Source organism: Phascolarctos cinereus, unplaced genomic scaffold (assembly GCF_003287225.1).
Source record: "Phascolarctos cinereus isolate Bilbo 61053 unplaced genomic scaffold, phaCin_HiC Scaffold_2;HRSCAF=192, whole genome shotgun sequence".
Taxonomy (NCBI): domain Eukaryota; kingdom Metazoa; phylum Chordata; class Mammalia; order Diprotodontia; family Phascolarctidae; genus Phascolarctos; species Phascolarctos cinereus.
The window spans coordinates 226,743,179-226,770,600 of NW_027555625.1; the positions used below are offsets into that span (position 1 = coordinate 226,743,179).

At 46.4% G+C, this 27,422-nt stretch overlaps 1 protein-coding gene across 17 annotated transcripts in view; it reads left to right on the forward strand.

The window, feature by feature from the left end:
* The window catches only part of CAMK2B (calcium/calmodulin dependent protein kinase II beta), a 309,659-nt gene that overhangs the window by 225,534 nt on the left and 56,703 nt on the right, over positions 1–27,422 (forward strand). For 11 of the 17 annotated variants that reach the window (XM_020984061.2, XM_020984063.2, XM_078149839.1 and 8 more), the window contains exons 6-12: positions 3,184–3,256; positions 9,936–10,038; positions 10,307–10,390; positions 14,036–14,130; positions 14,633–14,755; positions 15,717–15,800; positions 18,549–18,591. In XM_020984061.2, the coding sequence (XP_020839720.1) occupies positions 3,184–3,256; positions 9,936–10,038; positions 10,307–10,390; positions 14,036–14,130; positions 14,633–14,755; positions 15,717–15,800; positions 18,549–18,591 (605 nt within the window). Of the gene's footprint in view, positions 1–3,183; positions 3,257–9,935; positions 10,039–10,306; positions 10,391–14,035; positions 14,131–14,632; positions 14,756–15,716; positions 15,801–18,548; positions 18,592–20,834; positions 20,910–27,422 lie in introns of all 17 variants that reach the window. The other 6 variants (XM_020984059.2, XM_020984065.2, XM_020984060.2 and 3 more) reach the window with 1 other exon arrangement.

The window sequence follows — 27,422 nt, forward strand, 5'->3', positions numbered from 1 at the left end:
ATTATAGTCCAGGCCTAAGTCAGGGTCAGCCTGGAAAGAATTGAGACATTTATAGGTCATTTAACAGTTAACAGAAAGAGGTTTATTTAGCCATAGCACCTAACCTCTCTCCTATGGCTTTAGAAATAAAGAGATTATACACAGGTCCAATGGAGTTGTAATTTCTAGGCTCTTTCTCCTGGCATCAGAATCAATAGCTAATGTTGCCTTCAACGACTAGTGGCTGTCTCAGTGAAGGGATCATTACCCTTGGGTCTGACCCTACTCGGTGGCAGAAGCCTATCCTTTTCCTCTCTTGTCTTGGACTTGCTGATGCCCAGATATACCCATTTTCCAGATGGCAGTGCTGCCTTTAGTGGCAGCAATGTGACTATTCTTTTCAGAAATCTTACTAGGGTGGCTCTGGTCAATCTGCTCCTTCTCTGTAATGTCGAGATGGAGGGAACTGCAAGGCAACTGGAGCTGCATGACTGGGAGGTGTCATTGCACGAAGCAGCAGCAGCAGCAGCAGTGCAGTAGATTGGAGCTGGTTTCCTGAAGTCACAGCTGTTTGAGAATTTTCATTTCAAGGAAGACTGAAGTCATGAATTTGAAGAAAGCCCATCCAGAGTCACAGGACCAGCTAGAGATAGGGGACTAAGGAATCTTCTAAGAAAATTGCTCCCCTAGCCAGGCCATGTGGTGCAATGGAAAGCGCCATATTGACTATCTATATGACTTTAGTGTCCTCCTTTGTAAAATGTGAGGTTGGATGAGATGACTGCAGGTCGGACCCATTTGCTATTTGGGCAGGATTTGGTAGAATAACAGGACTTCTTCCAAAAAATCTACTGGATGTTACATAAAGAGGAAAGTTACTTTTTTTTTTCTGGGATGCCCCTGGTTGGCCCTCTAGCTCTACTTCTCAGCTGTGTTCATACCTAAAGCCAGTGTAGATGCCAGATGATCCAGACTCATTGAAGAAGGGAAAACCATGGTACCCCTTCCTCCTGTATCTGCTGGTCTGTTTGGCCAGCCCTACTGTACATCCCTGAATGACAAGGGCTGAGACAGGACACAGTCCCCAGCACTACAGGTGGCTGACTTGAATGGAAGTCCTGAGCTCTGTCAGCCATACCACTTGTGGTCACAGGCCAGTCTCAAAGCACCTTGCTTGTGACCAGATCTGGCTCTAGACCAGGGTAGGACAAACAATGGCATTTGTACCCCGGAGGGCTATTCTCTCCCTTCCTCCTATGTGCACATCCTTTTCTTTCTCGTGTCTTTCTCTCTTCCACTCACAACTCCTTTCCTTTTCTTCTCTCTCCCTCTTTTTCTTCCTTGGACCCAGCCTGTCAGGACTACCAGTAGATACTCCCAGAGATGCTGTTTAGGCTGTTGAGAATGTCAAGTTAACAATGGGTATAACTTATGATGGAAAGGGTTGGTGTCAGGGACTGGCCTGCCGCTTCCCTTCCCCAGGAAAGAGTGAAAATTTGGGGCCTTCGAGCTCTGCCCTATGAAGCCCTTTCCCCCTTTCCCCTTTCCCCCTCATTCCTTTCATCTCCAAGTCCTATCAGTAGATAGAACATTGTCGGAACCAAGTAAGAAGGCAGAAGAAGAAAAGTTGTTACCTTGCTTTGAAAGTTCTTCACTATGTGGACTATCCCACCATTATTTAATGCCCATGGGCATACCTCTTATGTCCCTCTGAATTCAGTGAGTAACTGAGGGTACGAGCTTCAGAGGATAGAGCTGAGCTGAGCAGAAGAGAGGGCAGTGGGGGCTGAGCCCAGATGAGGGTGATGTGGGTAAGTCAGGAGTCCCTGCCAGAACTCCTCTATCTCAGTGCTCCCTGTAGGAGGACAGGCCTTTTGCCTCCTTTCAGATCAAGGGTAGGAGGTGGAGCTCCAGGGAAGGCCCTGCACTTGCTTCTTGCCCAACTGTCTGCCTTAGGAATGAGGCCTAGAGGGGGGCCAGGTGGCTGGCTTGAGCCTGGCTGACTCCCTCCTTTTTTCTCTTCATGGCCTCACTGACTCACATGCTGCTGCCTTTCTTCTTGGTCATCCTGACTGCCTAGGTGTTGGGACCTTGGTGCAGGCAGAGATCCCCGGGAGATGGGAACATCCTATCCACTAACCTGCTGCGCTCCTCCAACTGGCTCTTCCTTCCGTCCAAACCATAGGTGCTTTCTGAGGACTAATGATCCCCACTGTCCTTCTCCTCTTCTTTTCTCCCTTCCCTTCCTCTCCCTCTTACTCCTCTTCTTTCTACCCTTCCTCCAGGCCATTTTCTGCCTCATTTTTTTTTACCTAGCCTTAATGACTGAATGGGTGTTGCTTCACTCAAACTGAGACCCATTAAAGACCTTAGCTTAAAAAAAGCCAAGGTCTCCCACTGCATCCAGAGCCATCTCTAGTCCTCCTGATCTGTATCTGGCCACTGGACCCAGATGGTCCTGGAGGAGATAGTGAGGCTGGTGACTCCACACAGCCCTGCCTCACTTAAATCCAATTAACTTGCAAGTCATGACATCACCTTCCTGATGTCAGGGTCCTCTTTGAGGAGGAAGGACCAACAACAAGAACCTCTTCAAGTTTTTCTTGACAATGTGAAAATCCCTTTCTTTACAAATCTAGGAGCCCAGGGGAACCCCACCCCCACTCCAAGCCTGGGCAGGGTATGGTGTTCTAAGTCTTCTCTCTCTCTCTCTTCTCTCTCTCTCTCTCTCTCTCTCTCTCTCTCTCTCTCTCTCACACACACACACACACACACACACACACACCCCTACCTAACAAAAAGACGGGCTAGTGAGGGGAAGATAAGGGGTTTCCCATCAGTACCAGGCATTTCTTCTCCATCCTCCAGTCCGCTGTACCTCACCCACCCAAGCAGCTTTCCTTCCCTAAAGTGCTAAAGAAGAGGAAACCTCCCACGTGGGGAAATTCCTCTTAGCATAGAAGCTGAGGTCAGGGGAATCCTTCGTTCTCCATCCTCCTCCTCCTTTTCCTCCTTGCCCTCCTCCTCTTCCTCCTCCTCTTCTTCTTTCTCTTCCTCCTCTTGTTTCTCTTCCTCCTCTCCAGTCTCCACCTCTTCCTTCACCTCCTTTTCCCCTCTTCCCATTCCCTCCTCATCCCCTCCCACCAGCCTTGTGGTTGTTACCACTCACCGTGAACTAACACGCCCCCTGGTGTTTGCATGCAGTCATTGCATCCAGCAGATCCTGGAGGCTGTTCTCCATTGCCACCAAATGGGGGTCGTCCACAGAGACCTCAAGGTGAGTTTTCTGCCCCAATGCTCTGTCCGTCTGTCGTCTCTCCGTCCGTCTTCGTATCTTGCATGCTTTTTTTAGAAAAATATTTTCAAAAAAAAAAAACCTGGGTCAGTTCCAAGTGGTTCCAAGTGGTTTCTGACAGCAGTTAACCTCCTCCTCCCTGCCCCACCCCCTACATTGCTGTATTTGTATGTATGTGGAGAGTGATGTGGTACTAACAGGGTGTCATTGGTGCCCTCAGAAGGGCCCTTAGTGTGCTTATTGATACCAAGTCAGCCTTTCAGGCAGTGTAGTTTAGTGGAAAGAGCATTGGATTTTGAGTTGGGACTTGGGTAGGAATCCTAGTTCTACCATTTAATCTATGGACTTTGGGTAAATCACTTCACTGCTCTGGGCTTTCTCATCTGTAAAATGTGAAAGTTAGACTAGATGGCCTGTAAGGTCTTCTTTAGCTCTACACCCATGACAGTATTTTCACAGACTCTCTCTCTCTCTCTCTCTCTCTCTCTCTCTCTCTCTCTCTCTCTCTCTCTCTCTCTCTCTCTCTCTCTTTCTCTCTCTCTGGTTAGTCTGCCAGGAGGCTTGTTGGGTATGTGATGAAGAGGTGAAAGACAGGTCTACTGCAATTGGTCAGGCCCTATTACCCCTGTGCAGATAGCACAGGCTTTTCCTACTGTCCTTCAAAGGCTGCCATCACGGTGTCTGGTAGCCAGAGGGTGGCTGAGTAGAATGTGTTTTAGCTAAGTTTTATTGACAAATGGGGTCAGCATGGCGAACAGCTATTTGAAGTGACCTGGGAGATGAGTTTCAGAAGCCAAAAGAAGCAAGATTTCTTCCCTTTCTATCATTTTTCTCCCCATCCTTCAGATAAGCCCTTCCTGGCCCTTGCCAGGCCTTCCCCTTGGGTTGGTTCTTAGCCCCCTCTCTTCCCAGCTGGGCTGAAGTTAATGCCCTGAGCCACAAGCATGTCATCCCTTTTGCTCACCGGCCTTAGCCTTGCTTGGTTGTGGGTAGTTGTATTTGCTTCCTAGATGGTGGAGGGGTTGGTCTGTCTTGTGGTCTGGTACTTCTGGGATCAGTAGGGCACCTGCATTTCTGGAAGTCATGCCCTTTTCTACAACATCATGGATGTTCTGAGCTGGTTTCAAGTTAGCAGTGGTCAGGTAGAAAAGTCATCAGGATCCTTGTGCAAAGGGTAGAGCATGGGAGAGACTTTCTATCCCACTTAGGGCAGGGAAGTGGAAGCCATTCATTGGATCAACCTCTGATTTCACATCTGTACACTCATATCATTGCCATCAGGCTCGCTGCCCCAGAGTTCAGGTCTGATGCCAAAGGCCAAGTGGCCACTCTCCGGTCTGCATGCCCTGTCTGGTTTTCTTTGTGTCCTTTGTTTTCTATCACCATGTAGGTGCCCTGTATTTTCTGGTTTCCTCACGTCTCTCCCATGCAGCCCAGCTTCCTGCCACAAAAAAAGAAAAAAGAGAGTCCATGGATGCTCTCAGATTATGAAGGAAAAACTGTTCCTTCCCCTACAGCCCTCATGGAGGGAAAAGAAGGCAACTGGCCAGTTGGGTGGGAGTGTGTGTGTATGTATGTGTGTGTGTGTGTATGTGTGTGTGTGTGCACATGCAAGCACATGGGTGCACTGTGGGCATTGCTAGGGTTGGCTGGGAATATCTGGATGTCATGGTTGAAGATTCTCAGGGACTGGGGCATAGGCAAATTTGGTTTTTTCTTATCCTTAACCTTGTTGCTGCTATCCATTATTTTTCTAATTAACTCTAGAGCCAAGATGCTTCCAATCTGTGCTTCCTTTCCCTCTCCAGGTATTTTCTGCAAACAGGGAGAGAATCTTTGCTGAAAAAAAGAGGAAAAACAAACAAAAATGCCTAAATAAAAAAATACTGCGTGTTTTGAATGTAATCAGCAAAATTACTGATGAGAATGTGCCAGATCATTCCAGCATAACCTCAACCTCTTCCAGTAGGAGTGTGGCCAAAAAGACAAGGAGTCTGCTGCAGGAGGCCCCTCTTCCATCTTGCTGCTGGGTTAGAAAGTGTCCCAAATGCTCCAGGGTGAAACTCCTTTTTTAATTATAATGGGCCTACCCAGTGTCCTGTGGAGAAAAAAGGGTGGACCAAGAATTTAGGATGAGAATCAGTGGCAATGATATGGCTCAGAAAAAGCCCCACCATGCCTGGAACAGCCCACCCCACAGAGAGAGTGACAGAGGGGAAACTGGTGATAAGGTGGGCTTCTTATCTCCTACTTGAAAAGTCCAGTCAGACCCTATTAGATCTCTCTATCCTGAGGCTTTGGGAGCCAAGGCTAGAAATGGGCAAGATAGACAGCTGCCCAAATAATGATAATGGATAATGCCCATTACACTACCCTAGTGTAATATATTAGCAGCCTAATGAAGGCGACTTTTCAATATGACTTTTCTAATTCTTCATGCCAGAAAATTCCACCATCCATGGTATAGAGGCACTTATTTTTGACTAAGTGTTCTCTAAGATCCCTTCTGATTCTAAAATCCCGTGATCTCATGTGTCCTCCCCCCCCCTTTTTAAACAGCATTAGATTAAGGCCTCCAGTGAATACTAACACATAAGACATAATTTTCAAACATGGTTGGGGGTTGGAGGGCAGGTTGTAATTTTAAGATCTTGTCATGGACTCCTAAATGGCTCCTCTAAATGCCTGAGAGGCTGGGCTCTATTGTGGCTGATTCAGAAAAGATCATTTCAGCCAAAGAGTAGCTTGCCAGAGTGATCCTCCCTCTTGTTTACAAGGGCCCAAAGGGGAACCTCATCTCAGAGTATGGTGGCCCAGGAGCTCTCTCTTAATTAGCAGGACCAGAGCTTTCTCTTTTATCTGGTTGGTAGGAAATGGAAAGCAACCTAGTGTCACCTCTACCTTCCTGTAATTCTCACCCCTACCTATTTGGTGCCTCTCCTTCCAGCTCCCCCTAGGGACAAGCTCTTTCAGAAAGTTACTCCTTCCTGCCTCACTACTGGAAAATGTTGTCTCTATTCTGTCCCTAATGAGAGGCTTACTTATGTAAAAGCTTTAGCTGAAGCCATATACTGACTTTACCAATTCTAGATGAGCTCTAAGGAACATGCACAGATTTCTGTCCATCCAAAAACCCCTTGTACTTCCCAGTCTAGCTCTCCAGAACAAAGATCTCTCAACTGGAGCTCTAGGAATTCTTGGAATAGCCCTAAGGGGCCAGGACAGGAGGCAGTATGTGCTTGGTCCCTGCTGATGTGGGAAAGATGAAGAAGCATTGCTTCTAGCAATTCTGGTAGCTCAGGAGCTATGATAGTCATGATAATCCACCTATACTATGCAAACTCATGAGCCGGAGACCTTGAGAAAGTATGGAGAAAGGAAGAAAGAGCTGGGAAGCCTATCTGCCTGGTTCAAGCAACATACATTGTGTAATCCTGGGCAGCTAGCCAGGGCTGTGAGAAGAGGAGGCTTTCCTACACAGTCTGCTTTCTGTGTAGTGAAATTTCAAGCCCCAAACCAGGGCTTTGAGCACCTACAAATGCCCTTGATTTTCTGCTGTCTTTGAGGGAAGTTGAGTGTACTAGGACAGGCATAGCCTATAAAGATCTATTGAACATTCCCAGAGCAATATGATTTACTTCAAAGTCTTGTTCACCATCTTCTGGGCATCAAATCTGTTTCCTTGAGCACATCCTATTGAACATTACTGGACACTATAGCTTTGCTGTATCCTGCCCCATCCTAATGTCAATGCAATGAGGGTAGCTAAGGGCTTCAGGTGGGCTATGCCAGATAGGGAAAAGCCACTTTATTAAACTCAAGTGTAAAAGCTCTAGACATGTTATTCAGTTCTACTCTTTTATTCCAAGCCCCTCTTCTTGGAAGGTGGGTGGCTACTATGCCTGTTATGGCTCTGGTAGTGTGGTATAATGGGGAAAACACTGCACTTAGTCAGAAAACCTAGGTCCAAGTCACAGCTCTTCTACTTAGTAGCTGTGTAACCTTAGGCAAATCAGTTGGCTCCTGTGGGCCTCTGTAGTTTTCTTGTCTATAAACCAAGGGGGTTGAACTAGTTGCCTTTTAAGGATTCTTCTATTTTTAAATCTGTAATCAATAAAACATTTCTGGAGAAGACCCCTAGTCTTGATTACATGACTGAGAGTTGACTAAGGATTATTTTAATGCTGTGAACAGCAAGGTTTCTCTTGCTAAAGTTTTGACTTTAAGATCTACTGAGTTTGAAGTTGGCCAGTATGTGTATGTTGAGGCATTGGGGGTGGTGATGGTTATATTAGGATCCACTTAGCATCTAATTTCCATTGGTGGAGATATCCCATTCTGAGTCATCTTCTCTTTAATTTGTGTTATGTTGGAAATTCAGATGGGGAAATAGGATAGAGACTCTCATAACCAAGCATTCAGCCAGACTGTGGGTAGAATGGAATTTTTAGAAACTAGTGTGGCCATGAGGATTTTGGTACGATAGCTTTAGCAGCTATGATAGCAACTTCCCCTGATAGTTTTTGGATCGGGAACCAAAGTTGGAGCTGTGACCATGGTTTTCTCTGGGTTGAAATATAGGTGCTGTTTTTGGGGGCAAGGGAGTCCTTCTTTCTCACCCCTTAGAGTCATCTCATCCAGTATTCCAGTGGTTTTAGTTAAGTGCAGTTCAGGAGAGAATCATCATTCTCAAGCAGAAATCCTAGTTGGAATTGTTTGGTCAAGTACTGAGTCTTCTTTGGTTTGAAAAGGATCCTTCCAGTAACTCACCTTCTCCAGCTAGATTGGGAATCTGTGTTAATTGACCTGATCTGGGAATGATAGTCTTTAAAGTCTGAAGCTTTCTGTGTCATGCTACAGCAGTCATGGGAGTAGGCCAAAGCAATTTTCTCTTTCCTGACTTGGAGGAAGTATCATAAATTACAGGTAACCTGGTTATTCTGGCCTCCTGCTGCCCTCTGTGGAACTGATGTTTGAGCCCAGTGAGGCTTCCATTCAATTAGAGAGCAGAACTTCCTTTTGGAGCAAGGTGTCTTTATGTCTTATAGCAGGGCAAGAGTTGGAGGCTGTGGCTATGCAGGGCCCCTCTGTTAGGAGGCAATGTGATACAATGAAGGAGAGCTGGCTTTGGAATTGGAGGTGTGAGTTCAAAACCTACCTCTGATGTTTACTGTCTGTGAGACCTTAGATAAGTCACTTACTCTTGGTCTCATTTCCTCATCTGTAAAATGAGGGCATTGGACTAGATGGCTTCTGAGGTCATTTCCAGCTCTAGTTCTGTGATCCTATGAATGGACTGTGGGTCTTTGCTTTTTTTGTCTTGCCATAGGATGAAATGTAGAGATGGGTGCCAACCGGCTTCCTGCTTGCAGTCTTTTAGTGGCATATCCTTGACTTTCTAGGGCTGGTAAAATATACTTTAGGTGAAAGAATCCTTTCAGGACCATGATTACCTGCTGTCCCTCAAGGTAGCAACTAAGTCACCTCCAACTCTGTCTAGCCTACAGTTTCTAGAGGAGACCATTGAAGAGAGTGTGAAGCAGCTGTTCTGGTCCCTTGTGGGAGACTGAGTTTTCCAGGCTGGTTCAATGATTGAGATAACCAAGCATTAACATTTGCATTACAGGCAAACAGCTCAGAAATGACCAGGGAGTCTGAACCCTAAGGAAGATAGTGATGGAATTGCTAATCAGAAGTACTGTCTTTGATTCCAGGAGAGGAGTTGAGAGCTTTTCTTCTTGGGGAGGCACCAAGGATTCTGGGTTATCAGTCTCAGACTTAAGGGGGACTGCTCAGAAGAAGAGGTTTTAGACTGTCCGAAATGGTGGCTGCTAGTACCCGGGACAGCTCCAGTGTCTGTACTCTGAAGCCCCAGGTTTGCTTGAGGGGCCCAGAAGTCAGAAACATCAAATCACAAATATTTATTGGGAGTCAAGACAGAGTGATGAGGGATGTAGTGGGAGGAGGTTGTGGGATTGGTCCTCTCCTGTGATAGAGCCATTAGGAAAAGATGACTGAAGTAGGACTCTTATCCTCCTCTAGGAGGAATTGGAGTTGTTGAGAATCCCTAGAATGGGGAAGCCATAAGTTCAAAAAACTGAAGCAGTGACATCCAGTACCAGACACTTGATGGAGCTGGGTCAGAGAGGAAGCATGACATGGAGTCAGGAAGGCATGGGTTCAAACCCTGCCTCCGATGCTTGCTAACTATGTAACCCTGGGCAAGTCACTTTATGTCTCTGTGTTTCTATTTCCTCATCTGTAAAATTAGGGGGTTGGAACTGATGGTTTCTTTTAACTTTAAATTGATGATCTTACAACTTGTTATCCGGAGGACATTTAGGAAGCAATGTTCCCACAAGCCACTCACAAGCCACCAAGGCTGTCAGCTGCCTCCTTCCCTCTGCCCTGCTGGGCCCAGATCCTGACAAACTGGAAATGTGGCTCTGGGTGCCAGTCGAATGAGCTCTCATCCCAGGGCCTGGCAGCCTCTCCTTGGCAGAGTTCAATCTAAAGTCTCTAACCCTTTTCTGCAAACTGTTTGTTGTTGTTTCTGTTTTGTTTCCCTTTCCCCACCCCTGTCTCCCTCTTAACCCTCCCCCTGTGTTTTCACACTATGCGGTGCCACTTGCACACTTTGCTGACTGGCTTGGCCCGACAGCCAGAGAATCTCCTCTTGGCCAGTAAGTGCAAAGGAGCCGCAGTGAAACTGGCAGATTTTGGCCTGGCCATCGAGGTGCAAGGGGACCAGCAGGCATGGTTTGGTGAGTGATGGGCTGGGTGAGGGCAGAGGGTGTGTGTGTGTGTGTGTGTGTGTGTGTGTGTGTGTGTGTGTGCATGTGCACATGGGCACATGTGTGTAAGCATGTGTATGTATAAGTGTGCACGTGCATATGCATTTGTGTGCATTGTGTTGTGTGCATGTGTGTGGTCATGGTCGGGGGGCAGCAGTGGTAAATCAACTGCAGCTAGCCTTCCTACCAAAGATCCTAACTGCCCCATCTCATCTCTCTACTTTTTCTTCCTGGCCAGGTTTTGCAGGCACTCCTGGCTACCTGTCCCCAGAGGTTCTGCGTAAAGAAGCTTATGGAAAGCCTGTGGATATCTGGGCTTGTGGTGAGTCTGCCAAGGAGGCTGCATAGGAGCTGGAGGACAGCCCAGCTCGTGGTAGGGTCATGAGGTGAACTAGGATACATGCCTCTAGGAAGAAGTACATGCCAAAGGCTCATCAATTCAACTAGCTGTAGCTGGGAAGCCTGGTTGGTTGGGTTAGTTACAAACTAGACACCACCATTTTACCTAGTGATGTAAATGTCTACATTTATTGTTGTTGTTGTTGAGTTGTTTTCAGTTATATCTGACTCTTTGTGATCTCATTTGGGGTTTTCTTGGCAAAATACTGGAGTAGTTTGCCATTTTCTTCTCCAGTTCATTTTACAGATGAGGAAACCAAGGCAAACAGGGTTAAGTGACTTGTCCAGGGTCACACCACTAGTAAGTGTCTGAGGGCAGATTTGAACTTAGGAAGATGAGTCTTCCTGACTTTAGGCCCAGTGCTCTATCCATTGTGTTACCTAGCTGTCCTAGATATCTGTATAACCTAGAAAAAAATCACTCTCTATCTGGGTGTCAGTTTCCTCATCTGTAAAATGAGTAAGTTGGCCTAAGTGATCTATAAGGTCCCTTCCAACTCTGAATGATCCCCCAACCTATGACTTTGATGACAGGTGCTCATCCATCCATTCGTTTACTTAGTAAAATGTATTAATGTATTAAAAATGTTAATGTATTAGTCTGCAGTAGGGGCTAAGAAAGAGACAGAGATAAATTAGGCCTGGTCTCTACTTATAAGGCTCTTACAATCTAGTAATGGCAGTTATATATTGCATAGATTATACATATTGTAGTAAGAAACTAGGGGCAGCTACATAGCATGGTAGATGGAGCACTGGCCCTGGAGTCAGGAGGACCTGAGTTCAAATGCGGCCTCAGACACTTGACGTTTACTAGCTGTGTGACCCTGGGCAAATCACTTAACCCCAGTTGCCTCGCCAAAACAAAACAAAACCAAAAGAAAAAAGAAACATAGCCTAATTGAGAGTGACCAGTCTTGGAATTAGAAGGATCTGGGTTCAAGTCCTGCCTCAGGCAGACACTAGCTGTGTGACTGTGGCCAAATTACTTATCCCTTCAGTGTACTCAGGCAGTTCCCCCAAGCCATAAATTATAAATTAATTTCCAGTCTACAACAATGGAGGGAATTTTCACACTTAGAATGCCCAATGCTGAGTAAAATCACAGTCTAGGACCCCTCCCGTTTAAAATATATAATAGCATAAATTCATAAGAATACAGATTAGGGACAGGTGACCATCACCTGAAGAGAGGCTTTGTGGAGAAAGTGACCTTTGAGTACAGCCAACGAGGGGCCATGATGGGGACACTCCAGGCATAGGGTAGAGGGCCTAGAAGTAGGAAAACTAAGGAGTGAGTGACCTAGTCTGGCTGCAGCCTAGAGTAAAGGAGAGGGAATGTTCACGAAGGCTAAAAGGGGAGGGAGGGCTCAGGCTATGGCAGGCCTTGAAGGCACTGCTATGGAGTTTGGATTTTCTTCATTAGGCAGCAGAAAGCTTTTGAAGGGCTTTGAGCAATGGAGACCTATCATATCTGGAAAGAAATAATTAGCCTGTCACGTGTGGGCCTTGTAAACCCTCCATGAATTATTTAATTTGACAATGAAGAGGTTGCATCTTGAAGGTCTGTCCTAGCTCTGACAGGTGCCTGGGAGGGAGGACAGCAGCCCGAAGGCATCAGATCCCAGAAGTTGGCTTCCAAGAGAGGTTAAGCATGAACTTTGCTGTGCAAAGTCAGAGAGACAGGGACTTGAGCCTTTAGGAAAAAAATGCCCGACTCTAGCTCTGTATATGTATGTGTGTGTGTGTGTGTGTGTGTGTGTGTGTGTGTGTGTGTGTGTGTGTGTGTGTGTATATATATATATATATATATATATATTTGTGCATGTGTGTAATCTGTTTATGTCTATAAACGTTTATGGCTTCAACCTTTGGCAGCAGATACAATAGCTAAGGTGCTGGGTGGTGCAGTGGATAGATTACCAGGCCTGTAGTTAGGAAGACTCATTTTCATCAGTTCAAATCCAGCCTCAGACACTTATTATCTGTGTAACCCTGGGCAAGTCACTTAATCCTCTTTGCCTCGGTTTCTTCATCTGTAAAATGAGATAGAGAAGGAAATGGCAAACCACTCCAGTATCTTTGCCAAGAAAACCCTAAGTGAGCTCATGCAGACTGAAACACTGAAATAACTGACCAACGGCATTTAATCCTAGTCCTGTCTAGCAACAGAATGAATGTGTGACTGGCTTCATGTTCCTTCTATTCTGAGACAACTCCAGGTCATTTGAGATTAATGAAGTATGTGAAGCTTCTTCTACTTCTAGAGAAAGACATTCCCAGCCCAATTCAGTGTTATGGCGAAAGAGAGTTTTCTTCGCCAGATATTTTGGTTTTCTCAGTATTCCTCAAACAGTTTTTGGCACAGTGGAAAAAACATTGGAGACCTGGGTCCTGGCTCTGGCTCTGGCACCACCTTGCTGAGTGACCTTACACAAGTTCTTAAGCTCTCTGTGTGTCCATTTCCTAGCACTTAAAATGGAGGTGATAACATCCAGCTGTCCTTCTTAGTTCAAAAGTTATTACAAAATTCAAGGGAGCACTAAAAAAAAACCAAAGCAACCCAGGAGGGGGTTGACAGTTGGGATATTTTATTTTATTTTATTTTATTTCTGGAGGCAGAGAATGTAGTAAAAAGAACAATGGAGTTGGAGTTGGGAGACTTGAGTTCAAATCTTGGCTCAGATAATTGCTTCCCATGTGATATTGAGAAAGTCACTTTACTTTATTGTTGTCGATTAAAAATAATAGCAATAATAACGGCTCATGTTTATATAGCACTTTAAGGTTTGCAAAGTGCTTTACAAATATCTCATTTGATCCCCACAACAACCCTGGGAGGCAGATGCTATTATTATCGCCATTTTACAGATGGGGAAACTGAAGTAGACAGAGGTTGCCCAGAGTCACACAGCTCGTAAGAGCTCTCTCCCTATGGCTCTTCGGAATACTGGGCTCATTCAGTCTTGAAAATTGCATTTGATAATGTTGGATTTCAACTCAGGTCTTCTTGACTCCTGGTCCGGCCCTCTGCCCACTGTGAATAATGTGTAAGCATTTAAGTGCTTTTTATATTCCAGGCACTGCTTTAGGTGCTGGGGATATGAAGACATAAATTAAGTAGTCCTTGCCCTTCTACAGTGGGGAATGAAGGTTGAAGGGGCTTCACATAGACAATGTCTAAGGTCCCTTCCATTTCCAAATGCTGTCTTCACTTAAACCTCTCTGGGCCTCAGTTTCCTCATCTGTAAAATGGGGGGGGAGTTAGATTAGATGGCCTCTGAGGTCCCTTCTGGACTGTGTGAGAGGGTAGGCCAGAAGCTCTGTGAGCCAGCTCAGCCCCTGTTCTCCTCACTTATTTCACCACCCTTGCTAAGGAGACAGAATTAAAGGGTGTCTGAAGCAAGAGCACAGAAATGTATGAGAGCAGGGGGAGTGATGCAAAAGCCTTTGGACCTCAAGGCATGAGATCTGCTTCCTTGAGCCCTGGTTTGTAGAAGTGGCGAGCTATGGAGGACAGGACAAGGTCACTCCTTCCTTCCCTCCCCATCCCAATGTTCCTCCTCAGGTGTGATCCTCTACATTCTGCTTGTGGGTTATCCTCCATTCTGGGATGAAGATCAACACAAACTTTATCAGCAGATCAAGGCCGGAGCTTATGATGTAAGTCCAGGCTTTTCAGAACTTCTTTTGTTGGGGCTGTGCAACCAGCTGGGCATGGATCAGCAAGACCTTTGGGCCTTTGCTTCACAGAGAACTGGTTTTCTGTGCCCTGGAGGGCTGAGAGACCAAACTGTAATCTAGCTGACTCTTCCTTGGCTTTAGTGTCCTCCCCCTCCTACTCCCAGGACTTTCACTCTTTGCCCAGTGGGGTAGGCGCATCTTCTCAGCAGCTAGCCCAACGTGGGGGCCATTGGGAAAGGGAAAGGCTGGGCTTGATGTTGTTGTTCCCTGTTTGTCCTTGAGTTGACAACATTTGTGAAGGGTTCAAGGCAGAAAGGTGAACTGGGGAGAGAGGTGTAAGATTTGGGGGGGTGGGGCAGTGAGGCTGGGTTGGTAAGAAGGCCTATTTTTAGTGCTGATGATTCGGTCTTTTGAGGAAGTTCCAGGCACCATTCTAGATTTCTTCTTGTGAGGTTTTTTTTCCCTCTTCCTCCTCCTTTAGTTCCCATCCCCTGAGTGGGATACTGTCACTCCTGAAGCCAAAAACCTTATCAACCAGATGTTAACCATCAACCCTGCAAAAAGGATCACAGCTCATGAGGCCCTGAAACACCCATGGGTCTGCGTAAGTGTCTCCCTTGGGGCCCCGGGACTTGGCACATAAGTGCTTGGGTAGTTGGATTTTCTTTATGGGAATGAGGGGAGGCAGTCTTGTGAGGTACCCCGTGGCTCCTAGGAGTACCAGGCTTGTTCATTTTTGATGACTGTAACATGTGAAGCTTACACAACCAGGACAAATCAGGAGTCTTACTCTTTCTAGGTTGGTAGGCCAATCAACCACTAGACACATTTCTTCTGAAATGATGATCAGACTTTGAAGTGTTATTGGAATATCTACTATGGTTATCCCTTTCACATCGCGACTTTCCCCTCTGTGGTTTCGATATATCATGGCTCAGCATAAGAAATTAAATGGGAATTTTTTGGGGAGTTTTGTGGAAGCCACAGACAATACCCAAAGGCCAACAAATGACACAGAAAATATTTAGAAACTCAGTAATGCATAAAATTTATGTGTACTATTGTATAATATCAACATAGTTTTGATATCGTTTAATATCATAATAATTCAGACTTCTCTGATATGAAAGGAGAGCCAAACATTTTTACGAGGATTTTCCAGATTGTGGGGGCACCATGCCCCTAACCCCTGTGATGTGGAAGGGATAACTGTAGTTTCAAAATAATTTGGTAGATTACTTTGGAGAACAGATTAGAAAATTAGAATCAGTCTCCTCTCTCAGAGAACTCACATCCAGCTGGAGATCACCAGAAGGAAGAATGGTTTGAGATTGTGCTGGCTGGTTGAGGTTGGCTTCCTGACCTTAATCTATAATTGGTGAATTTGTATCTCTCAGCTCTATGTCACCAGGAAAAAGTAGAAACCTCTTAGCTTTGATGCCACTGTCTCCTCCCCACTGGCCCCTTTTCCTGGTTGTGTCAAGTCACTGGGGACAATGGAACGACGTTTTCCATTCCTAAGGGCCTCCTCCTCACCTTCTAATAGCGTCTCCTCCTTCTTACAGCAACGCTCAACCGTGGCCTCAATGATGCACAGACAGGAGACTGTGGAGTGTCTCAAGAAATTCAATGCCAGGAGAAAGCTTAAGGTAAAGCCTTTTCTTTTCTTTAAAAGTGCTGTTGGTGCCTTCTGTTTTAACATCACAGATATCTGAAGACATGACCTTTCCTCTCTCACCATCTCTCCCAGTCTGAAGTAAGCATTCCCTTCTGAAAAGAAAAACACAAGCCACACAGTGGTCACTTCTAACAGCATCTGCAACATTCCACATTCCTCTTCAGTGAAAGTTCCCTTTTTTTTTCCCGTCAGGAAAATGACACATTTGTACAGGTCGCACTCTTGTGCAGCTTTAAAAAAATTTATCGTTGTTATTTGTTTTTATACCACAACCATTTCTTGATGCAGTCATTCCAACCCTCCACCCGTATACACATTCAGTGAGCTTACCTTGGTAACAAAGAAAAGCAATTAAACAAAGCCAGTTGTTCCAGGGAGCACATCAGATAGCATGTTCGATATTCTGCACCCCTAGTCCACCACTTCTCCAAGGAAAGGTGGGAGGTACAGTTTCTCCTTAAAAGGCTACATCCTTCCTGGCTCTCCTAGAATCTCAAAGCTGTGCTGAGGGTTGAGAAATCGGTCATAGAATGTGAAGGCTGAAGATAAAAACTATGCCTGAGCCTACAGGTTCCCCTAGTATGGGTTGAAAAAGCCAAACAGTAGTAAGTGTCCTTGGGGTGCTCCCTCGGCCTTCCAAAGCCAAGGATTTCTGGGCAGAGCGCTTGCCGGGTAAGGCAGACTCTCAGGGGTGGGGTGGGGTGCGGGGAATTGTACCCCAAAAAGCCTCCTTTTTCTGCTGCTTTCTACCTTCTTGATTGATCCCAGCTTGGAATAGTCCATGGTCCACTGGGCCGAAATGGGAGGGAAGATGGAGGGACAACGGAGCCTCTGTTTCCTTCTCTTCTGCTCTCTCCCATCCTGCTCCCTGCTCTTCACCTTGCCAGCTGCATTGACAGCAGGTTTTTTAACCGGTTTCATATATGCCCTCAGAGCTTTAGAAGTAGAACTCAAAAACATTGAATCATTAAAAAAAAATATAGAACCAAAACCAGACAAAAAGCAGATCTTGAATTTGTTTCTTTATTCAGGACTTCCAGAGACCAGGAAGTTAAAGATGAAGGTCAAGATTCCTGTGGGCCACTTATTTCAAGGACACTCTGACTTCCCACCAGGGGGAAAAAAACACCTCCCACACCAAATAACTGATACCTAAAATTCCCCATTTAGATATTCTTTCCCTTGGTCCAAAGAGTCTTGTCCTCTGTTAAAATGAAAACATCTTGGGAGGGATTACACATCAAACATCATCAGCCATTCATCCCTTGGTGTGAAAGAGTTGATAAGATCCTTTTCTGTGAGCAGGCACTGTAGTAACTTCCTCATCGGTTTCCTTGCTTCGGGTCTGGCCCTTCTCCAATCCTTCCTTCACACAGCAGCCTTCACCTGAAATAATCTTCCCAAGGCACAGGCCTCTTGCTTGCTCAAGGATCTTCAAAGGCTCCCTGTTGCTTCTGGAGGAAAAAAAAAATCTAAATCCCTCATCATGGTCCTTCCCAACCTGGCTTAATAACAACAGATGTTTATATGGCCCCGTACATAATGATCTCATTTTATCCTCGTAATAGTGCTGAGTAAATACTACAGATCTTATGACCACCATTTTACAGATGAAGAAACTGAGACTAGAGAGGTTTAATGACTAGCACAGTATTACATGGGCAGTTAGGTCGTGCAGTGGATAGAGTGCCAGCCCTGCAGTCAGGAAGATCTGAGTTCAAATCCGCCTCAGACACTTACTGACTGTGTGACCCCGGGCAAGTCACTTAACCTTGTTTTGCCTCAGTTTCCTCATCTGTAAAATGAGCTATAGAAGGAAATGTCAAACTACTGCAGTATCTCTATCAAGAAAACCCCAAATGGGGTCACACAGAGTTGGACATGACTGAAATGATTCAACAACAATACTGTCACCTAGGTCACATGGTCCTAAGGAGGGATTAATAGGAACACAAGCTGACATCAATGCAATATAAAGAGCTGCGTGACTAGCACATGCCCATTTGCAAAGCGCTTTGTAGACATTATGCCATGTATACCCAGAGTTCCAGCCCAGCATGTCCGAGCTCTGGGCCCAGCCCCCACGTGCTGTGCTTCACACCAGGTTTTGGATTCCTTTTTCCTCTCCAGACTTCATGTCACATTATTCCCCTTTGCACAATCACACTGCAGTCAGATTGGTACACCTGGCGTTTCCCCAGCCTGACACTCCATTTCCTGCCTGCGTGTCCTGAGTACACGCCCTCCTCATGAATGCTGATGTGTTGTGGGCTCATGAAGAGTTGGACACTACTGAAAAATGCCTGAAATGTGCCCGACACTTTGCAAGACCCAGGAGATAAAATAGTGCTTGCTATCAAGAAGCTTACATTCTATTGGAGGTGAAGGTAGGGTGGGGGGAACGACGTGTTTTAGTCATGTTTGACTTTTGGTGACCTCATTTGGGGTTTTCTTGGCAATGATACTGGAGTGGTTTGCCATTTCCTTCACCAGCTCATTTTACAGATGAGGAAACTGAGGTAAACAGGGTTAAGTGACTTGCTCAGGGTCACATAGCTAGTGAGCGTCTGAGGCCTGATTTGAACTCACAAAGATGAATCTTTCTGACTCCAGGCCCAGCACTCTCTGCTACCTAGCAGCCCTCTGCCAAGCATGCAGTAGGCATTTAATAAATGCCTGTTGAATGACCCAATGACTAAATCTTTCTTTTCTCTCTCAGGGGGCGATCCTTACCACCATGCTGGCAACACGAAACTTCTCAGGTGAGAACAGTTTTTTCCCAGAAAAGAAAGAATAAAGTGCTGGCTTCCTTCCCTTGTACTTTTTTCTTGTTCAAGAGGTCAGAGAGTCAAGACTTTTTTCCAAGCTAAACCTTGCCAGGAAGAAGGCCCAGAGAAGGACCCGGCTCCAAGGCTTTCTCAGTGGCTCCAACAACCCACTTCCTTCTCAGCCCACTTCCTTTCCCCTCCCCACACGTGCTTCCTTCTGCCCACCTCTTTGCCAGTGCTCAGGCAAACCTCTGTTTCCCAACCCTGACTCTCGTTGCCCTGCGAGGGGCTTCCCCTTCCACCCTGTCCCCACATGACCGTGGTCTTTCTTGGCTGTGTAAGCAACATCTGGATCCTATTGTGTTCATCTCACCTGCAAAGTGGGGCCTCCTGAAGACTGCTGCTCCATCACTTGCTGTCTCCTGCTGCAGACAGCAGCGGCTCTGTCGCCTGCAGCCCCGGGGCCAGGATGGGGGCCCTGCTGGAAGGCCACGTTACAGTTACAGTCCTGTTCTGTTTTGTTTTCTCTTCTCTGTGTCTCTTTCTTCCTCAGTATCTTACTTGTGTCTCTCAGGGGTCTCCCTTCCCTACTGAGTGTTTGTGCTGCCCACAGCCCACCCTGCCCCCCTTAGTAAGAACTGCAGGTTTCCCATGTGTTTGTCCAGGCGTGTTGGTTTTGCAGCTCTGTGGCCTCTGGGTCTTGTGTTTTGTTTTTGTTTTTGTTCTCAACCATCCAAGATCTTATCTTGTCAAGGGGAAGATGTACTTGAGAAAGTGCTGATGGCTCAGAGCAAAGAATGTGAGGTTATGTGAGATGAGGAGCTACTAGGCATGGTATTCAACCAGTCTATAGCCACCGCCTCTCTCTGGTATACCTGGGCACCTAGGAGAGGGGCCCTACTGCTGGTGACCTCAGAGAGAAGGGTGAAACTAGGAGTGGAAGTCAGGGAAGAGAGGCTCAAGCTGAGGGCATTCAAGTGTCTGGGTGTAGGCCCCAGAAGCAGATAGTGAATGGAAGTCAGATCAGGAGAACAAGCCGAGGATGATCCCAGGAAGGGGTTGGGGGCAGCCTCCGGAGTGGAGCTGGATGCACCCGCCACGCCTGGATGAAATGTCTTTGCACCATGTGACGTTGCTGTTAGTCTGTAATAACTGAATGTCAGAAGTCAGTCTCTCTCTCTCTCTCTCTCTCTCTCTCTCTCTCTCTCTCTCTCTCTCTCTCTCTCTCTCTCTCTCTCTCTCTCGCTATGTTCATCTTTCTGTTCACATCTCATAGCTCCTTCCCCATTTCCTCATGCCTCCCCTCCCTGCCGGTCCCTTCTACTTGCCCTGAAAGTTCCTGTTACTTTTGCTGTGATATTGTACTGCTGGGATTAGGACCACATAATGTCACACCAATACTAATGGGACTTTTTCCATTGTCTGCTGCTCTGTAGAGGACTTGGGGACCCTGTTTCCCAGGTCCCAGCTGTGTTTCCCCCTTCCTGCCCCCCCCTTCATCCCATAGGTCTGTGTCCTCTCAAGAAGCCCCCATTTGGGGTTTTCTAAGGAGAAAGGAGGCAAATGCTTTTCCAAATGTTGATGGACCTAGATTTGTTTGCACTCTGTTTTGGGACAGGGATTCTGGTGCCGACAGTCTTGTCTTTCCACCTAAACTTGAACTCTAATCTTTTTCTGCTTCCTTTGTCTCTTTTCTTTCCTTATCTTGCCCATCCCTCTGTCTTATCTTGTCCGTCCCTCTTTCTTCCCCAACTTCCCATCCCTTTCCTTCTCTTTCTCACTCTCCTTCCCCTTTCTTCTCCTTCCTTCCTTCCTCCCTGCCTCTCTCTCTCATCCTTTCCTTCTTCCCTCCCTCTTTCCTTCCTCCCTTCCATCTTTTGTTCCTCCCTCCCTCTTTTCCTCCTTTCCTTCCCTCCCTCCCTCCCTCCTTCCTTCTTTCCTCTTTCCCTTTCCTTTCTCCTTTCTTCCTCCCTCACTTCTTTCCTCATTCCCTCCCTTCCTTCCTTCCTTCCTTCCTTCCTTCCTTCCTTCCTTCCTTCCTTCCTTCCTTCCTTCCTTCCTTCCTTCCTTCCTTCCTTCCTTCCTTCCTTCCTTCCTTCCTTCCTTCCTTCCTTCCTTCCTTCCTTCCTTCCTTCCTTCCTTCCTTCCTTCCTTCCTTCCTTCCTTCTTCCTTCTTCCTTTCTCCCTTCCCCCTCACTGCTTTCCTTCTCCCTTGTTTTCTAACCTGGTGCTAACAGTGGGCAGACAGACCACCGCTCCGGCCACAATGTCAGCTGCGGCCTCCGGTGCCACCATGGGGTTGGTGGAACAAGGTAGACGTGTCTTGAAGAGTCCCACCCTCCCTTCCCACCCCTTCCTCGCCTACCACCTGCTTAGAAACTCAACCAGCATGCAACTCCATCCATCATATACAACTCATCCAGCCAGTGCCCAGCTCCCTGCTAAGGCTTTGGGGACTGTCCCCCTGACTGCAGCCAGACAGGCACGGAGCCAGGAGGCCCAGCTGTGTCACCCCCTTGCCCACCCACAGAAATAGGAACCAGAAAAAAGCTGTCATAAAGGAAGACCAAGGGTCTCTACTCTCAGAAAAGAACTTTGATGTAATAAGATCTGAGAGGCCCCTGGTCCCTGGGATTAGGGCCTAGGGTATCTACTCCAAAGTGTCCACCTTCCCAGGGACTCTACCACTTTCTGGAACTTGCTTGAAATGACCCCTGTTCAGGATTGTGTTGATGACGCAGCAGTTACAGAGGCAGAGCTGCTGCTGGGCAAATCTGGAATCCTGAATGGGGAACAGGAGCAGAGGCAGGTTGGAAAGGAGACAGCCAGTTTTAGGCTTTGGGCCTCTCTCAGTCACTGTTTAGCTTCCTGCTTGGACTCTATGGCCCCTGGGGGGAACAGGGAGGACTCATTGCCACTTCTCATCCTAAGGCTTTCAGCTTCCTGTCCCAGCATCCTCACCTCCTGTCCCAACCTGCCCCTGCTACTGAATCTAGGGCAAGTGGTGGTGAGAAGCACATACAGGAGGGGCCTGGCAGAGAAGGAGGGCTGGGGGTAAGAGGGATAGGATCCAGGTCTCAGAACCTGAATAGGCAGCCTTTGAATGTACCTTCTTTCTCCCATGGGGACCTGTGGCCCTGAGTTCCATTTCTGAGGTTAAAGAAAGTGGCATCCCAGTCACTGCCCATGGAACTCTCTGCTTAGCCCCTCGTGGGCTCTGTCCAGGGAAAGCCATGGCTGCATTGGGTAGGGACCGGTAAGTACAGGAGCCTGTAATCTAGTTTTGCCTTGTTTTCCATGATGCATGTGTGGCCCCTGCTTCGTCTGCCACTTGCAGGGAGAGTTCTATTCTTTATTCTGTGTCTCAGCTATGAATTGATCCTCTGTGAGAATGGTCTTGGCAGGTGTCCTTTTAGATCTCTTCCTCTGAATACTACCCTCCTCCCTGCCTCACCCCTCTCAGCCTACAACATGTCCGGGTTGGTGAAGAACCTGCCAATTTTTTGTGTGGTGTGCTCCTTGAGGCCAGAGAAATTGTTTTCCTGGAACCATATGAGTATTGGAAATTCCAGCACTGGACTGGGAACCCCAAGCCTTAGTTTCTAGTTCCAGCTCACTCTGTCACTGACTTGCTGTGTGACCATAGTCCAGTCTTCTCATCTCTCTGGGTCTCAGGTTCCACCTCATAAAATGAGGAGTTGGAGTGGATGATGTCCAGGGTCCATTTCCCACCTCACCATTCTATGCTTCCCTGACTCACTGGCTCATACCTGGGAAGTCCAGGAACAAGATCTGGATGACAGGTCCCAGCCTAGTACAGACTTTCTTCTGTGACCAGGTAGCAGAAGAGCTCTCCTTGAGTAAAGGCCTCTTGCTCAGGCGCAGGAGAAGGCAAGATGGCAGGGTGGGGTGGAGGGAGAACAATCCAGCTGGAATTCTCCTCTATAGATTATAGGAGTAGAATTTCCTAGGAGGAGGAAATTTTTAGACTCTTTTAGAGAAAAGCATTTCTATGGGACGTCCCCATGCCTCTTCCCTTACAATATGCACAGCCTTCCTCCCTGCCAGATGGGATCAGATTCTGAGATCTCATATGGAGCTTGTGAAAGCCCACCTCAGTGGAAGTAGTGTGGTATGGTGGAAAGAGCCATTGCTCTGGAGTCAAATAGTGCCTCTGATACTTACTCTGTAACCTTGGGTAAGTAATTTCACTTCCCAGGACATCAGTTTCCACCTTTGTAAAATGAGGTGGTCGTGCTGAATGGCCTCTGAGGTCCCTTCTGGCTGTACATTTATGATCCTATGATCAGTAGGCTGTAGTAGGAACAAACAAACAAACAAAAAGTCCTCTTTTCCCCCAGCAAAGAATACTAAAATCTCCATGACCCTAAACTCCGAAGGAGATCTTTGCCCAGAGATGCTTTTCCCTTCCTACACGGGAGGATGTAACTACCAAAGTTACATCCTGGTGAAGAGCAAAGTCAGTAATATCCCCTAAAAGGAGGCTCCTTTGAGTGAATCACAGGCTGGAGAGCAGTGGTTGAAACTGGTCTTGGCATTAGTTGTCTTTCCAATGAGAAAGCTATCTACAGAAAGGATTAAGCTAAATGCTGCCCCCCTTTTTAAGGTTTACCAGGCTCTCTGAGGTGGAATGAGGGAATCTGGTGCTGAGGGAGGGTGGAGAGGGACAGAACTGGAGTGAGATGGAGCTGATAGCTCCCTGGGGTGGGTGTGATATAAAAGGTGTGATGTTAAGGAGTCGGTGCCCCCTTGAAAAGGCTGCCTCTGAGCCTCACTCCATGCCTGGAGCTCCAGCTGGTGATGAATGCTGATATTGCTTGCAGGTTGAATGTGGTGAACGATGCATGAGTTTGTGTGCATGTCCCAGGGCCCACCAGACCCTGGCAGGGTTTCTGCTTTGTTTGTGTGAGTAATGGCGCTGCATGTGGGAAGGAACTCAGCATGGCAGTCCCAGAGTGGCCTAAGGTCAGAGTTTAGCAAGGAATGAAAGTGGGGCTTTTGGGAACCACAGCGCTAGGCAGGCTCAAGACAGGCCCTAACATCTGTTGAAATGTGCCTTTGGTTTAGCAAATGAAAAGTGGTATGGTCAGTGGCTGGGTTCCCTACCTAGTCCTGGTATGATAATGCCTGTTGGATGGAGGGTGGCCTGAGTTTCAAGGATTTCTGTATCATAAGGTGAAGGTTGGCCATGAGGCACAGTTCTGAGCAATGACTTCAGAAGCAACCCCCTTTCTTTTTCCATGAATTCTTAAAAACTTTGGGGGAAATAAGACATTCGATGACTTCCCCTTGGAAGCGGAAGTCAGTGAGGTGCAGGAGAAAGAAGACTGGAAGTGAAATTAGAGGACCTAGGATCTAACCCTAGCTCTCTCTCCTGCTCCCAGCAAGCCTCTTCACCTTCTCTGTAGAATGAGAGTGTTGGGAGAGAACTTTCGAGGTCCCTTCCAATTCTAAATCTGTGATCTGCGATCTAGATCTGTGATCCTAAGATCAGTTAACACCCATTACGAGCTAAGCACTGGGGTTATAAAGACAAAATGAAACAGTCCCTGCCCTGAGAGAGCTTATGATCTAAGATGTTGGCAGGTACTTGAAATGTGAACAACTAATCATTTCTCCTTGCTTGGAGCCAGGGAACTTCTTCCCACTTCAAGCTATCTCCTAACTCCAATTAGGCTAGAAGTACAGCCTGGTTAGTGAGAATTTAGCCAATTGTTTCTTCATGAAGTAAGCATCAGAGTTTCACTGTTGCTAAGATCAAAGAAGTCCTAATCTCATAATCCTCATGAGCCATCTGAGAAACCAAGCATCATAATGTGGTGAGGCATACTTATAGATATGTAGCAAAGTCTAGTTGTGGCAACATAATGTTATAAGGGACTTGAAGAAGAAGTTATGAGTTCAGAAGATGCTATTAACTCTATACTCTAGGGATCATACCCTTGGGCAAAAGGAGGCTATAAAAAGATCTCCTTTTCCATTCTTCCTTCAGGATCTGAGATGCTGTCTCATTGAGGGTCCTCTGTGTGGTGGGAAGGAAAATTGGATTTCTTTTGCCTCTTACCTTCAGCGGGCTCTATTAGCTGCCACCTTCTGTGGTTGAATAGCTGTGGCTGTTTTCAGGGAAGCTTAGTTCAAATAAAGCAAAAGATGGTAAACACACAAGATATGAAGTTGCTCACACATAGTGTGGTGCCATTGAAAGAGCACTGGATTTGGAACCAGAGAACCTGGGTTCAAATCCTGGCTTTGCCGCTTTTGACCTTGTGTGACCTCAGGCAGGTGACTTCACTTTGGGGGGCCTTAGTTTTTTCATCTGGAAAATGAGGGAGTTCAGTGATGTCCTCAAAGGTTTTACCAGCCTGAAATCTATAATCCTCCTCTGTCCAATTCTCCACTCAGGGGAGAGCCATGAAGAGCCAAGGAGTTAAGAAAAAATGTCTTTGTCCCACTTTCCAGTGAGACCCAGTTGATTTCTGGGGTAACTCAGAATAACACATTTAGAATTCTGCAGGGCCAAAGGCAGTTTTTTAAAAAAATCCACTGTGTAATGGAGGTAGTGATAGAGATATTGTGTTGTTAAGGAGAACTAAAAATAGTTTAAAGTAGGAATTATTTCAGTGGAGTTTCCCTTCCACATAGGTGTTGAGATTAGTTTCATCTTAAACTCTCACAGATGACCTGGGAGGATGCAGTTGTGCACAACAAGGCTCTAAGTGTTCAGGTGGCCGTCCTCTCTTCCACTTCCTGATAAGCTAATAGGGACAAATAAGGGAACCATTTATGAGTATAGGTAATAGGCAGAGAAGTAGCAAGTGAGCATCAATAGAGACAGGAATGAGGCCAGGCTGCACCGAAGGCATACCAAACGATGCTTTGGAGGGTGTCCTCTGAGCTCTTTCATAGTGACCTCCCAGGACGAGAACCTTGGAGGTGTTATGGACTACTCCTTGAAGGCACGAACTCCCAAAACCAACAGAATGGTAGGGGATCATCAGGAAGGTACTAGAACAAAAGAAAACCACTCTTAGTGATATGAGAAATGGCATTTACTCTATTATAATTCCTACCATACGAGCCCCATTGTGGAATAGAAAGGGTACAAGATTTGGAGTTAGAAGAACTGGGTTCAAATCCCACCCCGCTACTTATGGCTTGTGTGGCTTTGGCCATGACAGTCACGTCACCTCTCTAAGACTCAGTTTCCTTATCTGTATGATGCAATGGTTGGATTAGATGGCCCTTCAGGTCCTTTTCAGATTGACGTCTATAACTGTGACTTGTACATTACAGTTTGCAAATCAGTTTTCACTCACATTTTACTGCCTGTGTGATCTTGGGCAAGTCACTTAACCCCCCTAAGGCCTCAGTTTCCTTATCTGTAAAATGAGAGAATGGGACTAAGTGTCCTCTGAGATCCCTCCCTAGTTTAGATCTGTGATCTGATGACTTCATTTGAACCTCACAACATTGTCTTATGAGGTAGACAGTGCAGGTATTGCCCCATTTTACTGATCAAGGAATGTACTCATCAGGGTTACCCTGCTAGTAAATAATGTTGTTAGTCATTTTCAGTCACATCTGACTCTTCATGACCCCAAATGGGGTTTTCTTGGCAAAGATACTGCAGTGGTTTGCCATTTCTTTATCCAGTTCATCATCCAGGCAAACAGGGTTAAGGGACTTGCCCAGGGTCACACAGCTAGGAAGTGCCTAAGGTCAAATTTGAACTCAAGTCTTCTTGACTCCAGGCCAGGCACTCTGTGCACCATGGTGCCACCTAGCTGCCCCAGCTAGTAAATAGCAGGACTTTCCAAACCCCAAGCTCAGTGCTGCTTCTACTTTACCCTTAGGTGCTGTATCTTAATGTGGAACAACTAGAAAAGTTTGAAAGTAAGATAGCTAAAATAGAAATAAGAGGAGATTGCTTTTCTGTGAGAAGTAACTAAAAACCTCCTGTATTAGTCTCTTCATTCTGGAAAGGTAAAGGACTGTCATCAAAACTTGTAAAAATCATAATGGAATCTTTATCGGTGGACAAACATCTGCTGCTGGACTCTTAAAGCTTAGAGGAAGAAAGTTGACTTCTCAGTCCATGTACCCCCTGGGCAGCAAGTATTCAGGTGGAATTAAATAGATGAGTTGGAAAAGGGTCTCAATTAAATCCATGGATCTGAGAGCCACTGCAGGCAATCTAAAAGGAAAACTAAGGATGTTTAAGGCCCCTCCCTAACCTTTAGATGACCATTCCCTCCCCGCCACAAAACAGCTCTAGTTGTCCAGGTCAGATGGATTCTATGTGGGATGAAAATGTGCTTTGACCATATTCAGCTTCTCTTCCTTTGAGCTGGAGAAAGAGCACAACCTGTTTGAATTCCACAGCCACCAACTGACATTTTTATGGCCTTGAACAAATCATTCCACCCCTCTAAGCCAGAGTTTTTAACTACCTAAAGTATCTCTGGCACAGTGCATAGAATGCTGGGCCTGGAGTCAATAAGACCTGAGTTCAAATTTGGCCTCAGACACTTACTGGCTGTGTGACCCTGGGCGAGTCACTTAACCCTGTTTGCCTCAGTTTCCTCATCTGTAAAATGACCTGGAGAAGGAAAAGGCAAACCACTCCAGTATCTTTGCCAAGAAAATCCCAAAGGGGGTCCCAAAGAGTTGTACTCCACCAAAACAACTGAACAACAATAAAAACGTCATCTCTTGATTGGGTCACGAAGGTCAAATGAGATAAGAGATTCGATAATAATCACGGCTAACATTCATGCGCCACTTTAAGGTCAGCAGTGTGCTTT